Source organism: Doryrhamphus excisus, chromosome 1 (assembly GCF_030265055.1).
Source record: "Doryrhamphus excisus isolate RoL2022-K1 chromosome 1, RoL_Dexc_1.0, whole genome shotgun sequence".
NCBI classification, from domain to species: Eukaryota; Metazoa; Chordata; class Actinopteri; order Syngnathiformes; family Syngnathidae; genus Doryrhamphus; species Doryrhamphus excisus.
This window is the reverse complement of record NC_080466.1, coordinates 44,386,247-44,409,796: the sequence shown is the minus strand read 5'-3', so window position 1 is coordinate 44,409,796 and position 23,550 is coordinate 44,386,247. Positions and strand designations below refer to the sequence as shown.

Here is a 23,550-nt window from a genome sequence, read left to right as displayed (position 1 = left end):
TCTTTCTCAGTCGTCTTATCTGCTGCCTTGTGAATGAAGTTAACTTTCTTTGTGAAGGAACCTTGAGCAGCAGCATTGTTTTCTTCGACGTGTCATGAGTTCTGTTGCTTGACCTTCCGTTTCAATAGACCTCAGCTTGCTCAGCAATTTGGCTTGGAACCTTAAAGGAACCTTAAAGGACTGTCTTTCCTGTCCATCAACTGCACCGTGGTTATCGACTGTTAAGTTGTGTTGGACGAATGCCAGCCTGAACTTGCAAAGGCTGACAAGATCATGGAGGACGCTCTATCAACTCAACTCCAGTAGATTTTCCCGAGTTTTATTTCACTCTTCAACAACTTACTCACAGGTTGGGTGGATAACTTTTGAATCAAAGAAAGAGTCTGTAACTTAGGATACATACTGGTTGCTACATACCAGGGGTCTCTCTGGTCTTCCCAATCATTTGAATAGCTGCGACTATGCTATTTGATTAGTCTTCTTTGTCTATTAGATTTTAGCAATGACCTTGTACAACCGCCGAGTATCAATATAATGCGTGTCAGCCTTATGTCAGACGGCTATGAAAGAAGTCCCAATTGCCATCGTAATTTGTATCATTGATATATATTGATATATCATTATCTTCATGATGGGCGTAAGAATCGACATACTCTTTGACGAATACACGTGCAGTCATCTGATGCTTATTTTTAACAACATATTCGCAAATACGTCAAGTTGAACAGAGCAATGGACTGTGGGAAACAAAGGTTTCGGTGCGTCTCCGTCTAATTGAATTAATAACCGCCCGGTGAGGACGATGATGGTGTGGAGGAAGACATCGCAAATAGTGAAGTTTATCATAAAAGATGATCAAAGTTTATGAGAGACGCCGCAGACGATGGCAGAAGGACGCTGCAGATCTTTCGCCACCATGACGCTGGTAAGGTGAAGCCTTGCCTAATAGCGTTATACACGGAATGGACATCCTTTCAGAAAGGTGTGAATGAGAGCGTCACGGATTACATTATCCGTGCAGAGACCGCCGTCATATCACTGCGGAATGTTTTAAAGAGACTTTGAGTGACAGCTCAATGATATAAAAAGGCCTCCTGATGTTTTTCAAGCGTTCTCTGTTCATGTTACGGACAGATGAAAAGTTGACATTTGCACAGTTGAAGACGAAGCTGAGGACGTTGGGTGCTGTTGGCTCAGCAGAGGACAGCCTGATGAAACTAAAAGGAAGAGACAATTGTAATGTCAAACTATTACCAACTATTACGGCTGCGGCCAGAAAGCTGCTGGTGAGCGCCGAGAGCAGAGACAGTGGTGTCATTTTTGTAAAAGTGCAGCAGTCGCCATACATGGTTTTCTCAGGACATCACCTCAGCCAAAGCTGCAACATTCATCGTTAGCAGCTCACAAACACTGTAAGGCCTTTGTCGTTGATGTGCAGGACGGACCGTTTTATTTAAGTACTGTCAATAAAGTAGACTTGTGAATAAAGTATAGAAGGGTTTAGATTAAAAAAAAAAGTCACTTTATGGTTTGAAACAGTCAGGATGAAACTGAAACAAAATGCTACAAAATGTCTTGATTGGAAATCAGTTGGTTCACTGTTGTGTTTTTCCATTGAGCAAAACAGAAAGGAGAAGACTATAATGACCATATGTGCTACTTAAAACGACCCGGACCGTGACCGTAAAGCCGAGTTACTTATTGAACCTTGATGATGGTGTACCATTACACCCCCAGTACTCACCATCTCCTGAGTTTTTGTTACTTGTTCCATCACTTTGTCTCTTGTGTGAATGAGCAAACCAAAGTACTGGTTGACCACGTCAGTGTAGGGAAATGAATGTGGGGCGGAGTCAGCCAGCACTTCATGGCGTCACTGGGCTTGCTGGGCTTTTTGACCAACACTGTTTTGCCATGGATAGCTTTGAAATATTTATTGTAGACCCCCAGTCTGTGGAGGTTAACATCATCATTACGTGTCATGGGCAGGCCGAACCCCCTTGAAATGACACTGTCTAATTAGTGATGACAAATGGCTAGCGAGTTAATTAACCAGAATGCTCCTACAGGGGCATTTTCATATGCTCAAGAAATGAAGCGATTGCCAGCTCACTAATTCCAAGTAATTGATTTGGTCTCTTTCAGGTTATGAACTCTATCCATTTAGCAAACCACGCCGACATTAAAGCCAACTTAATGCCGTCCACTTCGATGAGCACAGACATCAGAAAGTGCGAGACCCAGAAAAATGAAGATTATTGCCAGCTTTGCTGCAGTGGAATGTTTTTCTGCTAATGAGGTGGCAGTTTGGTTCCTCTTAATGACTCATGAATCCAGGTTTCCTCATAGGCAGCCGTGGGAGAGGTGACGTGGAAAATAAAATGAGCGCAAGTCGCAAGTTGATGCAGCTCTTCTGCATGAACAGTTAAAGTGAATAATGAGCACGTGTCGTCTTAAAGCCGGTCATGTAGCACTTGTATGCCTTATGAGGCATTCATGTGTTCAGCAGAAAGCCATCGGGCTCGGCCTCATCTAATTCATCAACTAAATGAGTAGTACACATTGGAACCATGCTGGTCATACCAAAGATGATACAATAGTGAAACCTGAAATGAAAGTCATTCCTAAAGTCAACAAAGCATCGTAGTGCTGCCACAGTCTTGGTCGGCATGACGGACAACCTTTCCTCATCATTCCTCTGGTCCCCAGTCAACCTCAAAGGCCGGGGCGAGTTGGCTCTGCTGCCCTGGTTCTCCCAGGCCGCGACGTGCTGGCTGGCTGTCATTCATGCTTCATGTATGAATGACAAAACATTTCTGTGCCCCCGTGGGGGCATGACCACTGTCATAGGTGAGGATAGGAAAGTAGATAAGTTGAGCGCTTTGCCTTTCGGGTTGATATATATTCCAGGGGGGGGGGTCTAGCCCTAGTTCATTGTATTGAAGTATGGTACGTCGTACTGCTGTATTGGCTGTGTTGGCCTTTTGGCCATTTGTATGTATTTGTATGTATTTGCATGCGTCTGTATCCCTCGCCTGCCTACAAGCCAGTACGGTGTCGAGACAAAAGGCGTCCGTCAGTCAAAGACCAAGAACAGGACAGATGAGCTGAGGCAGGAGCAGTAGAGCGTGGCCTCCCGGATTTAGATCACAAAGATTTGCATCCTTGGGGGGGGTGGCTCTAATCTCCTGTAGACAGGCTTAAGAAAGGAAAACCTGATTGTTGTGTCTCTACAGGTATTTTAGTAATTAGCATAGCTAATAAGCTTGGATCTGGCTAGTCTTATTCCAAGGTGTCAGGCTTAGGAAAAGATAAAGTAGAAAGGCAAAGGTACAGCAAAGTTTAGTGCGCTGTGTTTGACCTTTAGAGACCTGCATGCACACATCATGAAATGGTTATTAGCTACGTTTGCTTCCTTGACACGTCTTATGATCTTCTTATATTTAAGTCAATCAGTACGTCTATGGACAAAATGGGGATGATTCTCTCTTCCATCTCTTGGATGGGAGGATTTCTTCATGCACGCACACCCCCACACACATGCACATACCCCATGTTTAGTCTCGTGTGCTCAGGTTTGACCTCATTATTAGACCCCCTAGTGTCTTCTTCTCTAAAGGATCTTCCTATTGCCTTTGTGCCCTTCTTCATGGGACGTCCCAGAACAGGACGGGATGCGTACCTACTGGACAGTACATTCATGCATGTACAGTACGAAGACAAGTCAATGAATTCATGCAATCACTCCTCCCGTGAGCTGATGAATGATAGCCAGCACGCCTGGCTGGCCAGGGCAGCGGCGCCAATTAAGGAGGAAGTGTTGGCCGTCATTTACAAATGAGATTGCATGTTGGTGTCAATCAAGATGAGTTTTTTGCACAGCCCTGATGTTTGGTCTCCTGAATCCGTAATCCTTACTGCAGTTTACGTAATTCAATATTGAGCAACACTCCCATCTGCCTGTCCTGGACGTGAAGCTGTTAGCATTGTTAGCACACATTGCATTCCCACTTTTAGAATGTGCCAACATTGAATAATGCCCATGTAAATGATTGAAAAGCCCTAAGCACCTCACTAGTTCCAGAAATGCCTATTAACCTTAGTCAAGCAGTATTCAAATCTAGTTAGTGCAAAGTTTGTCCCTCGCGGGAAGGAAATGTAAATGTGTTCTGGCTGAGACAGAGGGGGAAGCTGCCCGTTGTTTGAAGTTGCAAGCGGAGGGCTCTCCACCCCTCGGTGTAAAATATTCAGGACGGAGTCTCACTGAGGCATCTTTCTTCCCAGTTTGGCTGGGCAGCTGAAACTGTGCCGTTCATTAAGAGCGAAAACAGCTTGGCTAACAGTCATTGTGCTTTGCATAGGTCGGACAGGCCGTGAAAGAAGAAAATGGCAGCCACCATGAAGGATATATTCAGGTTGCGACTGTTGTGATTTGCTTCCTTCGGAGATTGGAGATAGTTTGCCAGTTTGGGCTTTGGACGTTTCTGCCATGGCTTCGTCCAACAAAGGATGAGACAGAGGATGCAGGCGTGTCCTCGGAAAAGAAATCCCTGTTCCGTGCCAAGCGGGCCCTGATGCAAACGCCCATATTTGAAAACGTCACTTTGGCGGGCAATGGCATATGAGGAAGCAGAAGCCATTTGGAGATCGGACATCCAAAAGGCGAAGGGGTCCAAACATGATCATTTCAAACACTTGATGAAGTCGTCGTGGTCTGAAGGCTTGTTAATGGCTGAAACGATGTTCTTTTGGTCTAATTATTGGCCACTCTGATCTGATTATGAGGCAGCTGTCCTCAGCCTAACGCTAAGGAAATAAGGTGCTTTAAGGTGCTGCCACACCTTGCTAACACGGCAGCATCGTTTGAGGTACGTCTGTGGATACATGCACATCCATCCATCGTATGGTTATGGTTGAAGACGGTCTCAGCCAGCAAGCGTCACATGTTTTGTGTTTTGGAGGTCAGCCTGGTTCTGCAAAGCAGATGGCTCAACTTCATGGATCTTTTCAAAATCTGAGATTTGGAGCACGAGTGGTGAAATAAAGACTGAAGGGGGGTGATTAATAGGGGAGCCCATGTATGGCTTTCAACATCTCAATGTCTACCAACGTGTGTGTGCCTCATTAGCCGGGTCGGCACACCCCAAGGCCCAGGAGAAAACACCAGTCCGCTAGCAAGACTCGTTCATCCATGGCCATATTCTCCAATGTGCCAGTCACACATTGTGCTTGTGGAACACATTTGTGCAAGTGGATGAGAAATGCTCCGTCCTGGATGATTCCCCCCCTCGCCCCCCCCATGCTGTTTTCTACCTTTTTACACCTGCACCTTGCAGGCGACAGTTTACATGAGCGAGCTCCAATTCTATTGTTGGCAGAACTGTGTGACTAGACGTGCGATTTCGCTTTTCACCTGGTCTAGCTGTGGGGGCGGATGCTGCCCCAGGCTGGTGGCTGGTGGCTGACTGTAATTGGTAGAAGCCAGCTGCTTAAATAAGGATTATTTAACCTTTCATTCATCTCATTCATTTCACGAGTGTCTCATCACATCCCTGATTACTGCAGTTGGCTTAAAGTCTCAGTCTCATCCTGACATCCGGCTTCTCTTCCTCAGCTTCGGTGCACCTGGCTGAGTCCTAAAAGATGGCTGAATCTCCAAGAGTACCAGAGCAAAAAGCTGATGCAAGACTGTGGTGTGGCTGTCCAAAGGTTCTACGTAGCTGACACGGCCTCTGAGGCCTTGGAGGCCGCAAGGAGACTCGGTGAGTAGTAGAAAGACACATGTAACAAATCAGTGGAAAGTGAAACCAAAACACTGACTGGACTTGTTACCTAAAACTATTGAGTGTACCTGCCACATATGAGCCACATCTGCTCAATTTTCATTTTTTTAAATAAATATATATATATATATATATACAGTAAAGTCTCGTTATATCGATATCGGTTATAACGAATTACTGCTTATTACGATACTATTTTCATTTCCCGGCAAATTTCTAGTCTTTTATGATATAATTAGTTCCGTTAGTATGATACCCAGTTATTATGATAATCCGGTTACTACGATGCCCTTTTCATCTCCCGCCAGCCAATTTGGTCTGCTTATATCGATACAAAAGCAGCTTAAATCAATCTTTGCTTAAGGATTTCAATACCAAAAAAGAACACGGCGAACGGCTGCTTCCAGTCAACTTTATTTTTCACACTTCCACCACCAGAGCGCAGCACACACACCGATTCCCGCACTTCCTGGTTCACGGGTCATGCTCAACCCGCCCCACATAGCTGGCCAAACACATGCCTGCAACAGAAGAACCAACTGACATAGCATACACACCTATTCCAACGAAGACACAAGCGTACAAATACATGTATTTAATTGTGTTGTATTCAGATATCTTTTTATTCTATACACACGAGAGAAACCACGAACGCAGTTGGTTCTTCTGTTGCAGGCATGTGTTTGGCCAGCTATGTGGGGCGGGTTGAGCATGACCTGTGAACCAGGAAGTGCGGGAATCGGTGTGTGTGCTGCGCTCTGGTGGTGGAAGTGTGAAAAATAAAGTTGACCGGAAGCAGCCGTTCGCCGTGTTCTTTTTTGGTATTGAAATCCTTAAGCAAAGATTGATTTAAGCTGCACGACATTGTTCTATACTATAGAACAATGGCGAGTGCATTATTGCCCACTTTTAATGCAGTTCGGCGCAGGATCGGATATATCGACAGTCTGGTTATATCGATATTTTTTCCGACTCCCGACAATATCGATATAACGAGACTTTACTGTATATATATATATATATGTATATATATATATGAAGTCTACGCATCATGGGGACTGTAGTTCTTATATACGTGTGTCTTTGCATCACCACACACATTCATACGTAAGTATAGGCCTACATAAACGATGAGTACGGCAGCTCGTTAGCCACATCATTTAGCCCCATCACTGTTTTAGCAAAGTAAAGAATATGTCCTCATCTGCCCCCAAATCTCTTTTGGCAAGTATAAATACATGTTTTTCTTAATCCTGCATAAGAACAGGAAGCCAGTAATATTTTCGCCAGTGGTAAACAGAAGCTACAGCTACTGCATTTTCTTACTTTTCCCCCCAAAACGAAGAAACCGTAATGTGGCTGAAAATGCTCTAATGGTATTTACGGAACAGCGTGAAATCCGAGCAGTCCTGTTAGTGTTGCATGACTCTTTGGCCCTGCTACAGGACATGCAAACTCTTGTGATTAATCAAAGATGAAGTTTTATCAACATTAATCACGTCTTACAATTTTTTGCTAATGCACCGAAGCCCTTTTTTCCTTTTTAGCTTGATGATTGTGCCATCTCAGTTCTTCATCACGGCACTCAACCGCATAAATTTCTTCCACAAGCTCTCATGTTGAGTTTTTCACACATCGCATGGCTGTTGTTTGGATTTTCTTCTTCATAATTTGTTTATTTTAACCCTTGGTTGCAATTTGGATCGTTGCCTTGACACTTTAGCACCGCGCGAAGAAGCGTAGCGTGTCCTCGTGAACTTGGATTTTTTTGTTTCACAAAAGTTTCACATATCATTTTGACCAGAATGAGCAACAGATACATTTGTATGCACAACACAAAAGCTTCATTTGGATCCCACCGTATCCCACCGTATCCCACCGTATCCCACCGTATCCCACCGTATCCCACCGTATCCCACCGTATCCCACCATATCCCTGTTCCTCTCACCGCCCACTCAGCAAATGACCCAACACGTATGGCACCGGCTTGGTAGCAGGTGATGTGCAACTCTTTCCGCTGCTTGTCCTCAGGAACTCCAATACTGCTTGTCCATGCCCTCATTAAAGATGGAATTTGAATTGCTGCCTGAGGATAAACAGTAGATTTAGTTTCGACACGCTCGAGTGCAGGACAAAGTACATTTCTTTCAATCTTTTCCACTGGCCTATACATGTACTTAGGACTGCCAGTCTCTACATCCGGGTCGGAGTCAGGGTCCACCACATATGGTTGTATGTTAGAAGCCCACATTGTTAAAAGGCAAATGAGCGTTTATTATCAACTCCTATACCGTCGGCAGCTAGCAGAACGAACCGGAACTCCTTTTCAGTACCACCCACAGCGGAGGGGGCCCTAATCATTGCAACAATATTTAGAAGGTTGCTAACATGTTTTATATACAATAGACTAAGGTCTGCATCTCCAAAGGGGGTGGGTAGATTCACCACGAGCCAAACCCACGGTAACGTACAAGTGCACTTTGCTATATGAGCCTCATTAAATGCAGGCTCATGCATTCCCCTTATTTGGTGATAAATAATAACAATAATAATAATGATAATAATAGGATTACAGTCACATATACTGTATCCAGCTGTCCATGAATCCAAGATACTTTTGTGGTGCTGATACAGTGAAGAAAATAAGTATTTGAACACCCTGCTATTTTGCTATTTCTCCCACTTAGAAATCATGGAGGGGTCTGAAATTTTCATCGTAGGTGCATGTCCACTGTGAGAGAGATAAACTAAAAAGAAAAATCCAGAAATCACAATGCATGATTTTTTAACAATTTATTTGTGTGATACAGCTGCAAATAAGTATTTGAACACCTGAGAAAATGAATGTTAATATTTGGTACAGTAGCCTTTGTTTGCTATTACAGAGGTCAAACGTTTCCTGTAGTTTTTCACCAGGTTTGCACACACTGCAGGAGGGATCTTGGCCCACTCCTCCACACAGATCTTCTCTAGATCAGTCAGGTTTCTGGGCTGTCGCTGAGAAACACGGAGTTTGAGCTCCCTCCAAAGATTTTCGATTGGGTTCAGGTCTGGAGACTGGCTGGGCCATGCTAGAACCTTGATATGCTTCTTACGGAGCCACTCCTTGGTTTTCCTGGCTGTGTGCTTCGGGTCGTTGTCGTGTTGGAAGACCCAGCCACGACCCATCTTCAATGCTCTGACAGAGGGAAGGAGGTTGTTCCCCAAAATCTCACAATACACGGCCCCAGTCATCCTCTCTTTAATGCAGTGCACTCGTCCTGTCCCATGTGCAGAAAAACACCCCCAAAGCATGATGCTACCACCCCCATGCTTCACAGTAGGGATGGTGTTCTTCGGATTGTACTCTTCATTCTTCTTCCTCCAAACACGCTTATTGGAATTATGACCAAAAAGTTCTATTTTGGTCTCATCTGACCATAAAACTTTCTCCCATGACTCCTCTGTATCATCCAAATGGTCATATGCAAACTTAAGACGGGCCTTGACATGTGCTGGTTTAAGCAGGGGAACCTTTCGTGCCATGCATGATTTCACATCATGACGTCTTAGTGTATTACCTACAGTAACCTTGGAAACGGTGGTCCCAGCTCTTTTCAGGTCATTGACCAAGTCCTGTCGTGTAGTTCTGGGCTGATTCCTCACCTTTCTTAGAATCATTGAGACCCCACGAGGTGATATCTTGCATGGGGCTCCACTCCGATTGAGATTGACCGTCATGTTTAGCTTCTTCCATTTTCTAATGATAGCTCCAACAGTGGACCTTTTTTCACCAAGCTGCTTGGTAATTGCTCCGTAGCCCTTTCCAGCCTTGTGGAGGTGTACAATTTTGTCTCTGGTGTCTTTGGACAGCTCTTTGGTCTTCGCCATGTTACAAGTTAAAGTCTTACTGATTGTATGGGGTGGACAGGTGTCTTTATGCAGCTAACGACCTCAAACAGGTGCATCTGATTCAGGATGATACATGGAGTGCAGGTGGACTTCTAATGGGCAGACTAACAGGTCTTTCAGGGTCAGAATTCTAGATGATACACAGGTGTTCAAATACTTATTTGCAGCTGTATCACACAAATAAATTGTTAAAAAATCATGCATTGTGATTTCTGGATTTTTCTTTTTAGTTTATCTCTCTCACAGTGGACATGCACCTACGATGAAAATTTCAGACCCCTCCATGATTTCTAAGTGGGAGAAATAGCAAAATAGCAGGGTGTTCAAATACTTATTTTCTTCACTGTATGTATATGTGGTATGTTTATTAGCCCTGGGTTTACTACATACACACTTTAGTGAAATACTCCGACAACACAACAACAATGCCTCAGAGCGATGCAAGTCTGTCCATACGAGGACGCACACAGGCCCTGGCACAAGTGCAACTTTGGAAAAGTCTGCCGATAGATTTTAGTGTGGGCTGACTTGAAGTACTTCTTTTAGAGCTGGCTTCCAAATGCGCAAACCTTGTAATGTGACGCTTTGGCTTGGTTGAACACGACAGTGCAACATTGTGACAACACTTGTAGGTCAGACGAGCGGAAAGCATGTGATGTCCCCTTGAAAGTCAAATCCTTCATGATTCATTGACTCCCATTAACTTGAGTGGCAACTCATAGGGCTAATAGGGGAGAATTAACATTGTTGCCAGATGGGTGATTCAGAGCGGCAGCGGCTCATGGGAAGTATTGTTTTGATTTCTGTGGACTCTCACTGGGAGATGCATTCAAGGAGCGGTCATAAGGTCAACGTGTTTCTAGTGTAGACTCCACTGGACGCCCGCACACACACAGAAACCAGTAGCACAGGAGTAGTCCTCCTGTCTGCTAAATGCTAATGGCGCAGAGCCCATGAAGTGTAAACAGTTTAAATCTCTGTTAGCGTGTGTTTCCATTCATCTAATAAAATTACGCCACATTTTTGTGTACGTTCTCGGATTCGTGTACAGCATGGTGCACGTCTTGCCGTGTTGTTAGTACACTGCGTCACAAAACATCCTTCCTTGCTAGCATCCTGTCAGCCCGCTAACAAAATGGCAGTCTCGACCGGAAGTCAGTTATGTTACGTCGCCCGTCTATGATGTCATCAGTGGTTGACTCCCAAAAATCTTAACACAAAACACATTTTTATAGCCTTCCAATTTATAGTTGTATATGCTAAAACAATTCTAAATGTATATAGATGACGTATGAAAGGATTAAATGAACATTTATGGTTACTTTTACCTTCATTAAAGACGTGACTGATCCAGAAGAGACCATGTGGCAGCGAGATCAACAACCAGCACCCTCCTGTCTTCCCATCAATTCAATAGTATTTCTATACTATACTCAATAGTATTTCTATACTATACTCAATAGTATTTCTATACTATACTCAATAGTATTTCTATTTCTAACTTTCTTTGGCTCCATTATCGTTTTTAATGTGAGAAACACTATTGAATTAAAAAGCAACCCAAAATGCAAAGACGGTGTCCGTGTTGATCTCACTGCCACATTGTGTCTTTGGAAACACTCATGTTTGCCTGTCTTGGTTAGCATGCATTCCAGTTCGAGTCGGACCTTCTGGAACAAACGAATGGCGTTAACAAGGTTACAGTCCAGCACAGTTCATGGAACCTTGGTTAGCATCATTAGAACATCCGACTGCTAACAGAAACGTCTGTATGGCAGCCATGAGACCTTCGAATCTCATGTACTGTACATTAGTCTTTACAAAAGTACACATGTGGGCCACATTCCATTTAGATATGGTGTTACTTGGATATCTGGGCTTTTGCTTTTCTGCTGGCAAGAAATTCTTTTTACTCTCCGCGGCGTTTGCAGCCCTGACATGACCTCAGCATGGCGGTCCGATCCATACGCTTCCCGGCAACGTGGCACACTGCCTGCCTGACCACGCTCTGCTATGCTAGCAGGGCCGTCAACAAGTGTCACAATACACTTACCACGAGCCTGGCTGGGCGTCTGTGGTCACCATAGATGGTCACCGTAGATGGTCACCGTAGATGGTCACCGTAGATCAGAGGTGGGCAAACTACGGCCCGGGGGCCACATGCGGCCCACCAAGCGTTTGAATCCGGCCCGCCAGTTGCTTTCTAAGTAACTTCAACTTTTAACATACAAACTGGCAACATGACTTGCAAGTCGGATGTCTGATTTAGTAAAAAATAAACAACAAAACTGTAAAATTAAATGACATAGTTTGATGTGGTGTGATGTTTAAAGTGCTCCTAAAAAAGGGACATGAGAACATACAACTGATATAGGATAACACTTTTACAGATAAAATTAGACAAATAATTCAAGGAAAATGATAAGCATAAAATAGTGTGTGTGTGTTAAATACGTATATGTTCTGGCCCCCCAGACAATTTTGTTAACTCAATGCGGCCCTCGAGTCCAAATATTTGCCCACCCCTGCCGTAGATGGTCACCGTAGATGGTCACCGTAGATGGTCACCGTAGATGGTCACCGTAGATGGTCACCGTAGATGGTCACCGTAGATGGTCACCGTAGATAGTCACCGTAGATGGTCACCGTAGATAGTCACCGTAGATGGTCACCGTAGACCCGTGCTCATAAAGTTGGCTTTGATTTCACCTTTTCTTCCTGTTCAATTCTACACCAATTATTCCTTTTTCAATCAATTTCCTCATTTTCTTGCGTGGAATGTTGTCGTTGTACAATACCACTTTTTGACTTCACAAAGAGCCGAATCGTACGTGTAGACATGGCAGTTATTCTGGTTGCGTCGTGGCTGAGTGGACCAACCCTCAGTGCTCATCCTCTGCTTTTGTGTTCCAACGGTGAAGCCGCCCGTGCCCCATTGCACTTCAAGCGCCTTTTCCAAATGACTTTCATCTTTTCTTTTCAGAAAACGAAGCACAGTGTCTCTGCTGAAAGGTGCTGACGCGAGCATTTAGTGCTGAGTGGAGTTGGCTTACCCACAACCTTACCGTCTTTGTCACAAGTGCTGAGGGATAAAATGACCCTCTTAGAGCTTTGTGCGTGGTGTGTACGTGGGTGTGTGTTCCTTCTTGTGTGTGACTCTCCCCCGCTGGAGACACAGTTGTGATCTCTTCTGGTTGGTCACCTGCATACGGCACATGACCCTTTTGATGGAACGCTTTTCTTTCACTTGATGGGAATTGATAGTCCGGTGAAGCAGGAAGTCAAGGCATCTCGTCCGCATGGAGGCCTGATGGTTAGCATGTTAGCCACGCAGGCAGGAGATTGGGAAGACCTGGGTCTGATTCAACTCGGTGTGGATCTTGCAGTGCAGACATTCCGGTTTCCTCCCACATTCCAAAACCATGCATGCTACTCTAAATTGAATGTTTTTTGTCTGGGTGCCCTGTGACTGACTGACCCAGTTAGCTGGGATAGGCTCAGGCACTGTCCCGCGACCCTCATGCAACACTGGAAATGGATGGATGGATGGATGGATGGATGGATGGATGGAAGGAAGACAGCATTCATCTGACTATTCTCCCTGTGTTTCCGTTCATGCTCTTATTCCCCCATTGCCTATCCTGCTAAATAAACACAAAACCAAATGTGTTCCTAACTTCTCTTAAAAGGTACCTATGGTGCCTTTTCCTCTTTTCGGACTTTTAAAGGGAGTTAGAATGTTGTGTTCTGGTGTTATACCAAGCACCAATCCAAGGAAATACAGCTGGATAGGTGCAGATTCTGCAAAATCTAAAAAGTTTTCTGTGTGGGTTATTGTGTGTAGCTGCTCTCTAGGAGGCCACAACTCAATCCAAAGGGTGGAAACGTGAGCATAAGAGGTCCCCTTGAAATCATGAAGCATCAGCAGTACAGCACCATTACCCCGATGTCCTTGTTTGCCATTTTGGTGTTTGGTACTGTATGGTGACTACTATATGGTGAATAGCGAGGGAGCGCTCCGATTCACCACCTCATTCCCCTGAGTCCCCCCTTGATGGACCTGTGACCAAGGAAGACCGATGGGTTCACCCTACCATCCACCATGACATGCACCTGATGAGGAGCCAGGGTGCGGTTGGCCGGAGGTACAGTTGAAGAACTGGAGTGTCGGAGACGGGCTAACTTGGACAATGATGCATTCAAGGGTCAACAAAAGGTGCGCCAAAGCACACGGATGATACAAGAGCTTAGCGAGACACTTCTCCAAGGGCCTGATGTCACAGCATAAATGACCTGGCTCTTAAGTCTGTGGTTCTGCTAAGGAGAAGCCATGGATTGGTAAATTGTCCTAACAGCCCTAAATAGGCTTTGCAGGCTAAAGCCGCCTGTCTCTCACACACATGATTTTCATAAGCGGCTTAATGCTTCCACCTCCTCATTACGCACCCTAACCTATTCATGGTGAGGGTGAGACATGGAATTATTTCACACACATATGCTTCTCTATCGAATTAGGCTGAAACGAACACGGAGGTTACTTGTTGCCAGGGTAGCTTGATGGTAACGTGTGTACACTGCAGTACACTGCAGTACACTGGGTGTATTAGAAACGTCTGATTAAAATATTATGGGCAATCATTGATGATATATTGATATCATTTATAGCCGTTGCGCTTCACTCCATTGATGCACCTTTGGCATTGATTTGAATATGATATGGATCTTTGGGCAGGTTGCCCATTATCTTTGCAGGACCGCTCAAGCTCCACCGACTTGGATGGGCAGCATCCATGCACATTTCTCCGCAGATGTTCAAGATTTTCAAGTCTGGGCTCATCTTGAGTCTTTCGGGTGCTTTTGGCAACACCCTGCCGGGCGGCATTGTGTGGCGACTCCGCAGTATAGCCACATACGGTAGCATCCAACCATATGCTGTATATTGGCAGAAGGTCCTCATCGCTCCACATGGGAATGCTGGAGCTCGTTGTTCTTGGTCCCCTCCCAGGCTACGGCCCTTCTCCTCCGATGGCTCGGTTTAGACGGCCAGCCAGCTTTAGAAAGGTTCCCAACGTGGGCCAATCACGGTTAATCCTCAGATTTGCGCCCCGATACGGTCCTGTCTCAGAGGTCTCTGGTTTCTCTGTGGTTTCAGTCGGCTCATACTGTAAAGTTTTCAGCCGAATAGAAAAGTAACATGTTGGATTTCCAAATGCCATATGTCAAGAAAGACAGAATGAACGTTGTTTTTGTCCCATCACGACTGGAATGTGAAGCAATTTTCTCCCTGACCTTTTTGCAGTCTTGCAGAATTGTAAATGGTAAAATGCATATTGATATATTGAAAGCTGAAGTTAAAAGATAACGACAGTGTTGAATGAACTCATCTCGGAGGAGGTTTCAACATTTAACACAATCTTGAGCACTTACTGGTGCGAGTGGTGCCAGTGGGATAATGAACATTGAACGCGATTAAGAGGTTTTTAATCATTCGCCAGATTGGGACCCGCACAGTGTTTCCATTGTCGGCAGCATTTAGTAAAAGTGATTCTTCCATATGCCTGGTAATCCAGGTAACTGGATGGTTCAACCTTCAGATGGTGCAACATCATTTTAGTAGAGAATATACTGAGGCATTACCTTGATCGGGCAAAGCGCTTCCTTCCGAGTGGCCCCAGTTTGAAATGTTTGGTCAACAGTAGTGCTGTCATGGCGAGGGCAAACCTACGGGTACCGTTTGTTGAAGCCATCTTTGTTTGAGTTCTTCTTACCTCCAGCTCTAAATTTTCCCAGCTGAGCTAGATCATTGTTCTTCCACTTCTTTTGCCTTTTTAAGATCAAGTTATTTCTTCTGTGCCATCCCTCTGCTGTTTATGCCCTCAGGACACTTTATTTCATCTGGCTTTCAACTCTTTTTAATTTCATAAAGTAGCACTTTTTATGAACATATTTATTCACTTATGACTCCTCAAACCACATTTGCGTATGAGCAGACCTTTATTCCTTCCTGCCTTCCTCCTCCTCAGCCGCTGTGAAGTCTCCACCAAGAATGGTCTCACTAGCGCGGTGTTAGTTTAATCCCTGCCATACTGTCAGAGACTATTTTCTCCGCTTCTTTTTCTCACTGTGATTGCAGCGAAGGCACTTTTAGGCATTTGTGGCTCCTGAGGCTGTCTAAATGTTCTCTTTCCTTTAGTGGCTTGGGATGAGCTTGTTTCCTGCTGTTTCCTGCCTCGAGGGTCAAGGTGTCTTTCTCACCTTTCTCTCAGCGCCGCACAGTACAAGCAAGCTGTCTATGTCCAACACGACGAGAGCAGCCTGTCAATGGCTGTCCACTTACATAATAACCTTGCCCGAAACGACATGTCATCAACAGCACCAATCCCGTTTGGGATACCCAATAGGCATATGGGGAGGGTGAATGAAGAGTGGGATGGTGGCTTCCCAGCTCTTGTGGGGTGAAAATGACAGCGAAGGATACTGTGGGATTCCTAATGTAAAGTCATTTCCAACTGGCTCAAATGTTCAAATGTATGTCTGGGGATTATTCATTTGTGTTTGTGCAACTTTTAACAAAGTTTACATTTTCAATGTAAAATTATTGTCATTTACAAGCTAAAGAGTGCACCAGCATGTAAGCCGCACCCACCAAATTTCAAGAGAAAAAAACATTTATATGTATATACACGTACCTGTCTATGAGGCACGGTGTCCACACCGTACTATGGAATATTTAGGACACAGAAAGATTTTTGAGAAGAGTGCCGAACAGTGCCTATTACACGGCTAGTTAAACCGTAGCCTACCTGAGAAGTCATGCATCGCTGTCCTCCTCCTTCACTGTGGAATGAAACCACTCCCATTAATTAGTCATCACAATCACAAACTTCAAAATTCCTTCATCACACACTTTGTCAGTCTCTCTGGTTCTTTCGTTGCCGCCCTGTGTGTTAGCCATTTAGCTTGCGCTAAAAGCCTTCATCATGCAGTCGTCTAGACTCCAGGTCGGTGGTCGAGTAGTCCAAACTGAAGCTGTAGTAATTCTGCACTTGATCAAACTTACTTAGGATGTGATATTCCCTCACCCGTGACACTACTTCCTTAAGCTGAGTATCACATGGGATGTAGTTTTTAGCCATGAATGAGCTGCATCACTGTACACACTGCAGGTTTCAAAGCATGAGAAAAGTACAGTCATCTACTTCAGAAATTATGGTAATCATAGTCAATCTTTCCAGTTAATTGACATGAATAAATACGTTGAAGTGTACAGGAGGTACACGGTGAGGGTCAGATGTCTGTCAACCACTGCGTTGCAGTAATGATGAATAAAATCCCTTGCCAGTGGGGTTGAACTGACGTCTTTTGTTGAGCCCTGCATGGTAGTATTCCACATCACTCAAGAGTTTTGGCCTCTTCTTTTCCTCCCTCAATCAGATCTGTCTCTTGTGTTTCAGATGCCAAAGAGATTGTTCTTAAGGCTCAGATTCTGGCCGGTGGGAGAGGCAAGGGAGTGTTTGATAGCGGACTCAAAGGGGGTGTACACCTAACGAAAGAGTGAGTATTCCCTGTTATGCATGTTGCTGTATGAGATGCATACTCTTTTGTTTTGTATAGTCAGGTGCGTCTGGGCTGAAAGTACTACCAGTCTTTTTGAGTGCTTCAGTGAGCTAATGTTCTTCTCTGCCTAAGAATGGCGTTCATGGGAGGACGCCACGGAGGAAGCCGCTGTTGAGAAAGAAGAACATTGCTGCACGTTTAATGTTTGCAAAAAGGCACTTAGATACTCCCCAGAACGACTGGCGAAATATGTAGTGGCCTGATGAAACCAAAGGTGAATTGTGTGTGAGGAACACACAACGTCATGTATGGAGGAAAAGCGGAACAGCTCCCCACCATCTTGAAGCACGGTGGAGGGAGCATCATGGTTTGCTGCCTCAGAGCCCGGCCAACATGCTATCATCCATGAGGAAATGAATTCAAACGTTTATCAGGACGTTTTGCTTTGCTTTGCACCGTGTTGCTTTGATGCCCAGATTGAGGTGTGGGGTTGGCTCCTCATCTTGCACATGTTGTTCCTTAGCATCCTTCTTTTATGAGAAGTCGCTATAAAAGCCATACTTATCATACTTGTCCCCCAGCCCTGCCGTTGTTGGGGAGCTGGCCAATAAGATGTTGGGGTACAACCTGACGACCAAGCAGACGCCCAAAGACGGAGTGAAAGTGAAAACGGTAAGTGGTTGTGCAAGGAAGCCCCACATGATGAATGAACCATGGCTGTACGGGTGATTGTAGCTTCTCGTTTGTCAGACCAACCGTGTCCAAAACCACTTTGTGTGACCGAGATAAAGATGCTTCAAATGATTGGTGCAAACGTCCGAGGAGATTGGGTTAAGAACGGTGCAGCACATTATTAAAAAGTGGCAGGCTAGCGGAGAACATCGCAGAGTGGTCCAAATTTCCCATCATCAGTACACGGCCTTGGCGGAAAGGACACCGCAGATACTCGTGGAGCTGCAGCCAAGGCGTGTTTTAATCAATCCAATTAATGATTACAGCGTGTGACCTTTTGGGCCTTATGCTCCTTATTGTTGCTTTCCTGCCATCTGATTGCTGGTTGCAGCGCGTATGATCTGACCACAAGGACCACATTTACCAAGGGCCAAACAATACTCCTTGCATTATTTCCACAGGATTTTACCATCCGTATACTACACTACTCACAATACCTTGGGGATATTTCAAATACATTTCTCAAATGTACTGCTGTGTACACGTTACAGGTAGTAACAGTAGTGCATATCCCCAACTAGTCTAACTAACGAACTAGCAGCAAGGCGGGGGGGGGGGTGTCCAACCCGTGCGATGAAGGGCCGAGACACTGCAGGTTTTCTTTCCAGCCGGTCTCTAAAGCGGATGTTAGCGACCATCACGTCCTTCAATTCGAGGGAAGGAGCTCATCACCAGGTTGCAGAGAAAACCTGCAGGGTCTCGGCCCTCCATGACACGTGTGCTGGAAGGCATCATCACCAGGTGAGCTCCAGCGCTGACCACCGTTGACAGCCTGACCAAGTGTGGTCTTTTTACCGAGTCTGAACGTGTCCGGTCTTATGACAGCCAGCGCCGAGCTGTCAGCCTTCCAATGAAGCTTGAATTCACTCCCAGGCCTGACTGCACCACGGAGCAGCAGCACAGTGAGGAGCGTTTGCCAATCGACGACATGAATTGGCTGTCCGGGTGCTGATGGAGGGATGAGCAGGGCCCACGAGTCAGGGGTACAGAATACGTTTGGGGAAGGAGACCATCCAAATAGCAGGCAGAATAAAGACTGTTGTGCTTTGTGGAAACACATGCTAGGTCCAAGGTCTACGTCAAGTCAATGGACTGTCAGACAGAAGCTGAATTAGCAGGAAATAAGAGCAAGAGAGTCTTGGTGCCGCACAGGATAGCTAGGGCTAGGATGATGGCTTGGAAGCAGAATGAAAACCTTAGGAGGAAATAGTAATTAGCAGGAAATACTCTCCCTTAAATTATTCCTGTCCCACATCTATTTCTTGGATTAGTGTTTCTCACCGTTTTCATCCAAATACTGCGACTTGCCACTTTCTTTTTAGGTTCATGGAGTGAGAAACATGTCCACATTGTGTCTTTGGGAACTATCCCTTCTTCAGTGAAGGAAAAAGGAAGCTAACATGCTTCCTGTCCTCATTTCAGTGTTTTTATATGCATTTCAAATTCTTTTCTTTATGACAAACTATAAGTGTAAAACTGTAGAAATGTGTTTTTGTTAACACTTTTGCTTCCTGGAACACATTTGCTGATTGTACGTGATTTATTTATGGTTCATGGGAACATCGTGTCGGTTAGAGTCGGAATTAATGCTGCTAACCGAGGTTCCACTGTACTCCATTTGCAACGCCCAAGGGGATGGTAGAAAATGAGCTTTTCGGGGTCACATTTTCTAGCCTCCCTGCAATGACGGTTGCGGTATGGCATGCAACCATTCCTACGTCTGCCCCCATTCTCCAGGTGATGGTCGCTGAGGCCTTGGACATTAGCAGAGAGACCTACTTTGCCATTCTAATGGATCGTGCTTGTAATGGTCCTGTCATGGTGGGAAGTCCGCAGGGAGGGATGGATATCGAGGAGGTAGCGGCCAGCACTCCGGACCTCATCTTTAAGGTATGCGTTCTGCCACTTTTTGGCCTCCATCATTGTTGTCAGTAGAAACCAAACTCCTTGTAACTCCATGTCATCATACGAATGTATTTTGTACGCGTTGCCAGTTTGGCCCATATCCAATTCCTTGGATACGTGTCCGTTGTAAAGTTGAAAGAAACTAACAAATGCTGGATTTCGAATCCTTCCCTTACCAGACCAGAGACTGGCAGGGAATGAATTAGACTGATGCAGTTGAAAGATGACATAACATATGGTTTAATAAAAGTATGTACAGCACGACTGTACTTTAGGTACCACAGCATAGGAGGTAAAAGGTCTGTTCATATGCAGTCGTTGGTGCGTATGCATATGCATATGTTCATGTGCATTGAGCGCATGACCAGAAGAAGATGCCAGCCATCCCAAATATGTCTTGGGACTCGTAGGTGTTCCTGCTGGAGCACATTGCATCATGGGTGCTCTCCATGCTCTCAGTCACAGTCTTGTTTTCTTGTGTGTGCGGTATCTGGGACCGTGATCGTTGATTGCTTCATTTATGAACATCCAATAATAGTGTCGCCTTTTAGTCACCCTTCTTCCACTTGTGATCTTCCACCCTCCCCCCCCCCCTTTCCTCCAATTTTATAGGAAGTCATAGATATATTTGAAGGTGTGCAGGATGACCAGGCCCTTTGCATGGCAGCTAATTTGGGCTTCAAAGGACCGCTGCAGAGACAGGTAAGAAGATGTACCGTATATGCTATACTCTGCATGCCCGGAGACAGCAGCATAGTTATTAATAGACAGATCCAACTTTGCTATTATTAGTTTTCCAGAGGCAAGCTGTGACGTGTCGGTGCACGAGGCACGCTAGCCGCAGGGTCAACTGTCACATCTGCCAGTGATGTACAGTCCCATGCAAGTGGTATCTCCCTGGGTTGCTTTCAGAGGGGAAATAACCACATTGAAAGCAGGAACATTTGTATTTCCACATGAGAGGGAGTGACATCGCCATGCAAATATGGCGTCAATGTGTGAACACGTGATACAGTCGAAGAATAATGATGAAATGGTCCTTTGTTCTCCTTTATCAGGAACCCATGATAATTGTATTGGTTTTGATCACGTCCATTCTAACCAACCCCAGGCTGGCTGACAGCAAAGGTTTTGTTGCCTGTGTGGGACGCTGATTGGTGTCGGTGGGCCCGGCTGCTCAGATCCAAACCATCGGGTAATTACTGTTCTCTGCGGACTTTGCAGGCGGCAGATCAGATTAAGAAGCTGTATGATCTCTTCCTGAAAGTCGATGCCACTCAAGTTGAAGTCAACCCTCTTGGAGAAACTCCCCAAGGCCAAGGTACCACCCATCATTGGCAGTTTGTGGATGAATTTTGGCACCCAAACTGCCCATCAATGGGTCCCACCCAGCAACACGGCCGGGTCGGGATGCAGCGCAGCTTTCATGTTGTTATGCGCTTGATTGAACCTTTTGTTCTCGGTGTGCTTTACCACAGACTGACAAGAAATATGTATTCTTATATCCTTTTTCATGAATATTAATGAGTATGTGAGCTCACAACGGTGACTTTCTAGCGAGAGCCAGGAATCCTCCCATGTTGGCCTGTTCTTGGGCTTTGGGTCTTCTGGGAAGTGAAACTGTTTTCTGGCAGGTTTGGTTGTATGTAATGTATAAACGTAGATGTATATGCTATACATTTGATGGATCTACTTTGAATGGATGCCCTGAAATAATAGCTTGATGAAGTGGAACCAAAAGGAGCAGCTTAAGAGGAAGTAGTAGACTGGAATAGAACGTAGGGTCGCTATTTGGTGAAGCCAGAAAATACCAACTAAACCTCAGCATTCGGCAGTAATCTCCTCTCCTGAGGTTTTGGTGCACTTGAGCGTTTAAAGAGCAATAGATGCAGAAAGGATCATTGATGTTGCGTTTACAGTAGCATTTATCTGGCTTATTATTGAGTTACCGGAAATGTCTTTAGAAATGGAATTTACAGGGCGTTATACAAGTAATTGAGGCGGTATTAGTACTGCATTATGGAAGAAATGACTCGGACTAACTAGTGGTGTAGTGCCTGGTGTTTTTTGCAGGTCGCCTAATGAATATGTCTCTTTGAAGTGTAAAGGAGATATACACCTACTGTAATGTCTATCCCTTCAAGGCAGCGAGGGGGCAACAATTTATTAGCATGCTAACCTCTGAAATAATTTATGCCAGCGGGGCAATGGGGATACCTTCCATTTAATTAATTTCAGGTTTAAGAGTTTATAATGAGTTCCTTTTGCTCGCTGCCCTCGTGTTATTATTTCAATGGATCTTCTGCTGTCCCCCGGCTAACACTGGTCCCCCCCCCCCCCCCCCCTGTCTCTTACTGCATGGCCAGTGGTTTGCTTTGACGCCAAGATCAACTTTGATGACAATGCCGAGTTCCGTCAAAAGACTGTCTTTGCAATGGACGACATGACTGAGAGCGACCCCACGGAGATGGAAGCCGCCAAGTGGGATCTCAAATACATCGGCCTGGACGGGAACATCGCCTGCTTCGGTATGGGAACGAGACCCAGGAATATGGCTTCATTCCCTAAAGTGCAAAGCTCGGACACAGTGAAATCCTGGTCCATGTAAAGGCACCCTGGGCTCTCCTCTAATCCACATCACAAGCAGTTTTCCGAGGACTCCAGAAGGGATGCCAGCATAACCAATGCGTTGTAATTAGCCATAATCCAGTCGGAAATTCTCCAGTGAGCTGGATTGTAAGCATTCTCATTAAAGGCCCACATTATGTCATAAATCCAAGCTTTTACGTTGTGCAGCAGCACTAACAGGTTCCCCTTTGCCTCATAACCACACCATTTCCTTTAGCGCCATCAGTGATGACTTCCTGTTTCCCCAGATACTTTCAAAATAAGAACAGTTCTAAAAAGAATCCTTCCATGTGTCCTTTCTAGTGAATGGAGCCGGTTTGGCCATGGCTACGTGTGACATCATCGACCTGCATGGAGGAAAGCCAGCCAATTTCCTGGATCTCGGAGGAGGAGTCTAAGAGAGGCAGGTGTACGAGGCCTTCAAGCTCCTGACTGCTGATCCCAAGGTAAGAACTAAAAGACGGCAGCGGCTCAGAAGTACCAACCGTGGCTCCAAGGGGAGCCCTGGACAAGCCCTGGACCCCGGGCATCGTTTCAGCTTTGTCAGTATGACGTGATCGTTGGCCACAGTGATGATTAGCGTGCAGCCCGAGTAGTTGTCACGCTGGAAGGGTTATCTTCAGGGTTATGGCTGAGTCCAGGAGGTTCTCATCCACCAATCATGGCGCCATTCATCGGCTGCCTGGAGGCTGAGACATCTTCCTGTACACTTCCCAGGGAAATGACCCCCAAGCGGGGGGGACGTCATTCTTGGGGTCATGCTCAGCATTCCACAGCGTGACTCTAGTTGATGCCAATTAGCGCAAAGTTCCTCTTCAGATGGTCCTAAACCTTGTCCTTCTTTAGCAGGGACCTGGCAGCCACTGCATGGTCTCAAGCCACCGTGCTACGTGATGTGTGGTCCCCCTGTGGTCCCCCTGTGGTCCACCCGTGGTCCCCCCGTGGTCCCCCCGTGGTCCCCCTGTGGTCCCCCTGTGGTCCCCCTGTGGTCCCCCCGTGTTCCCCCCGTGGTCCCCCTGTGGTCCCCCTGTGGTCCCCCTGTGGTCCCCCTGT

The 23,550-nt window shown here is 45.5% G+C and overlaps 1 protein-coding gene across 1 annotated transcript in view; it reads left to right on the top strand.

Annotated features, from left to right (window-relative positions):
• Positions 1–23,550, top strand: part of suclg2 (succinate-CoA ligase GDP-forming subunit beta) — a 58,260-nt gene that overhangs the window by 6,010 nt on the left and 28,700 nt on the right. The window contains 8 exon segments of the mRNA XM_058072944.1: positions 5,615–5,762; positions 17,130–17,229; positions 17,814–17,904; positions 19,702–19,854; positions 20,482–20,571; positions 21,094–21,190; positions 22,236–22,397; positions 22,801–22,943. Coding sequence (XP_057928927.1) covers positions 5,615–5,762; positions 17,130–17,229; positions 17,814–17,904; positions 19,702–19,854; positions 20,482–20,571; positions 21,094–21,190; positions 22,236–22,397; positions 22,801–22,943 — 984 coding nt within the window.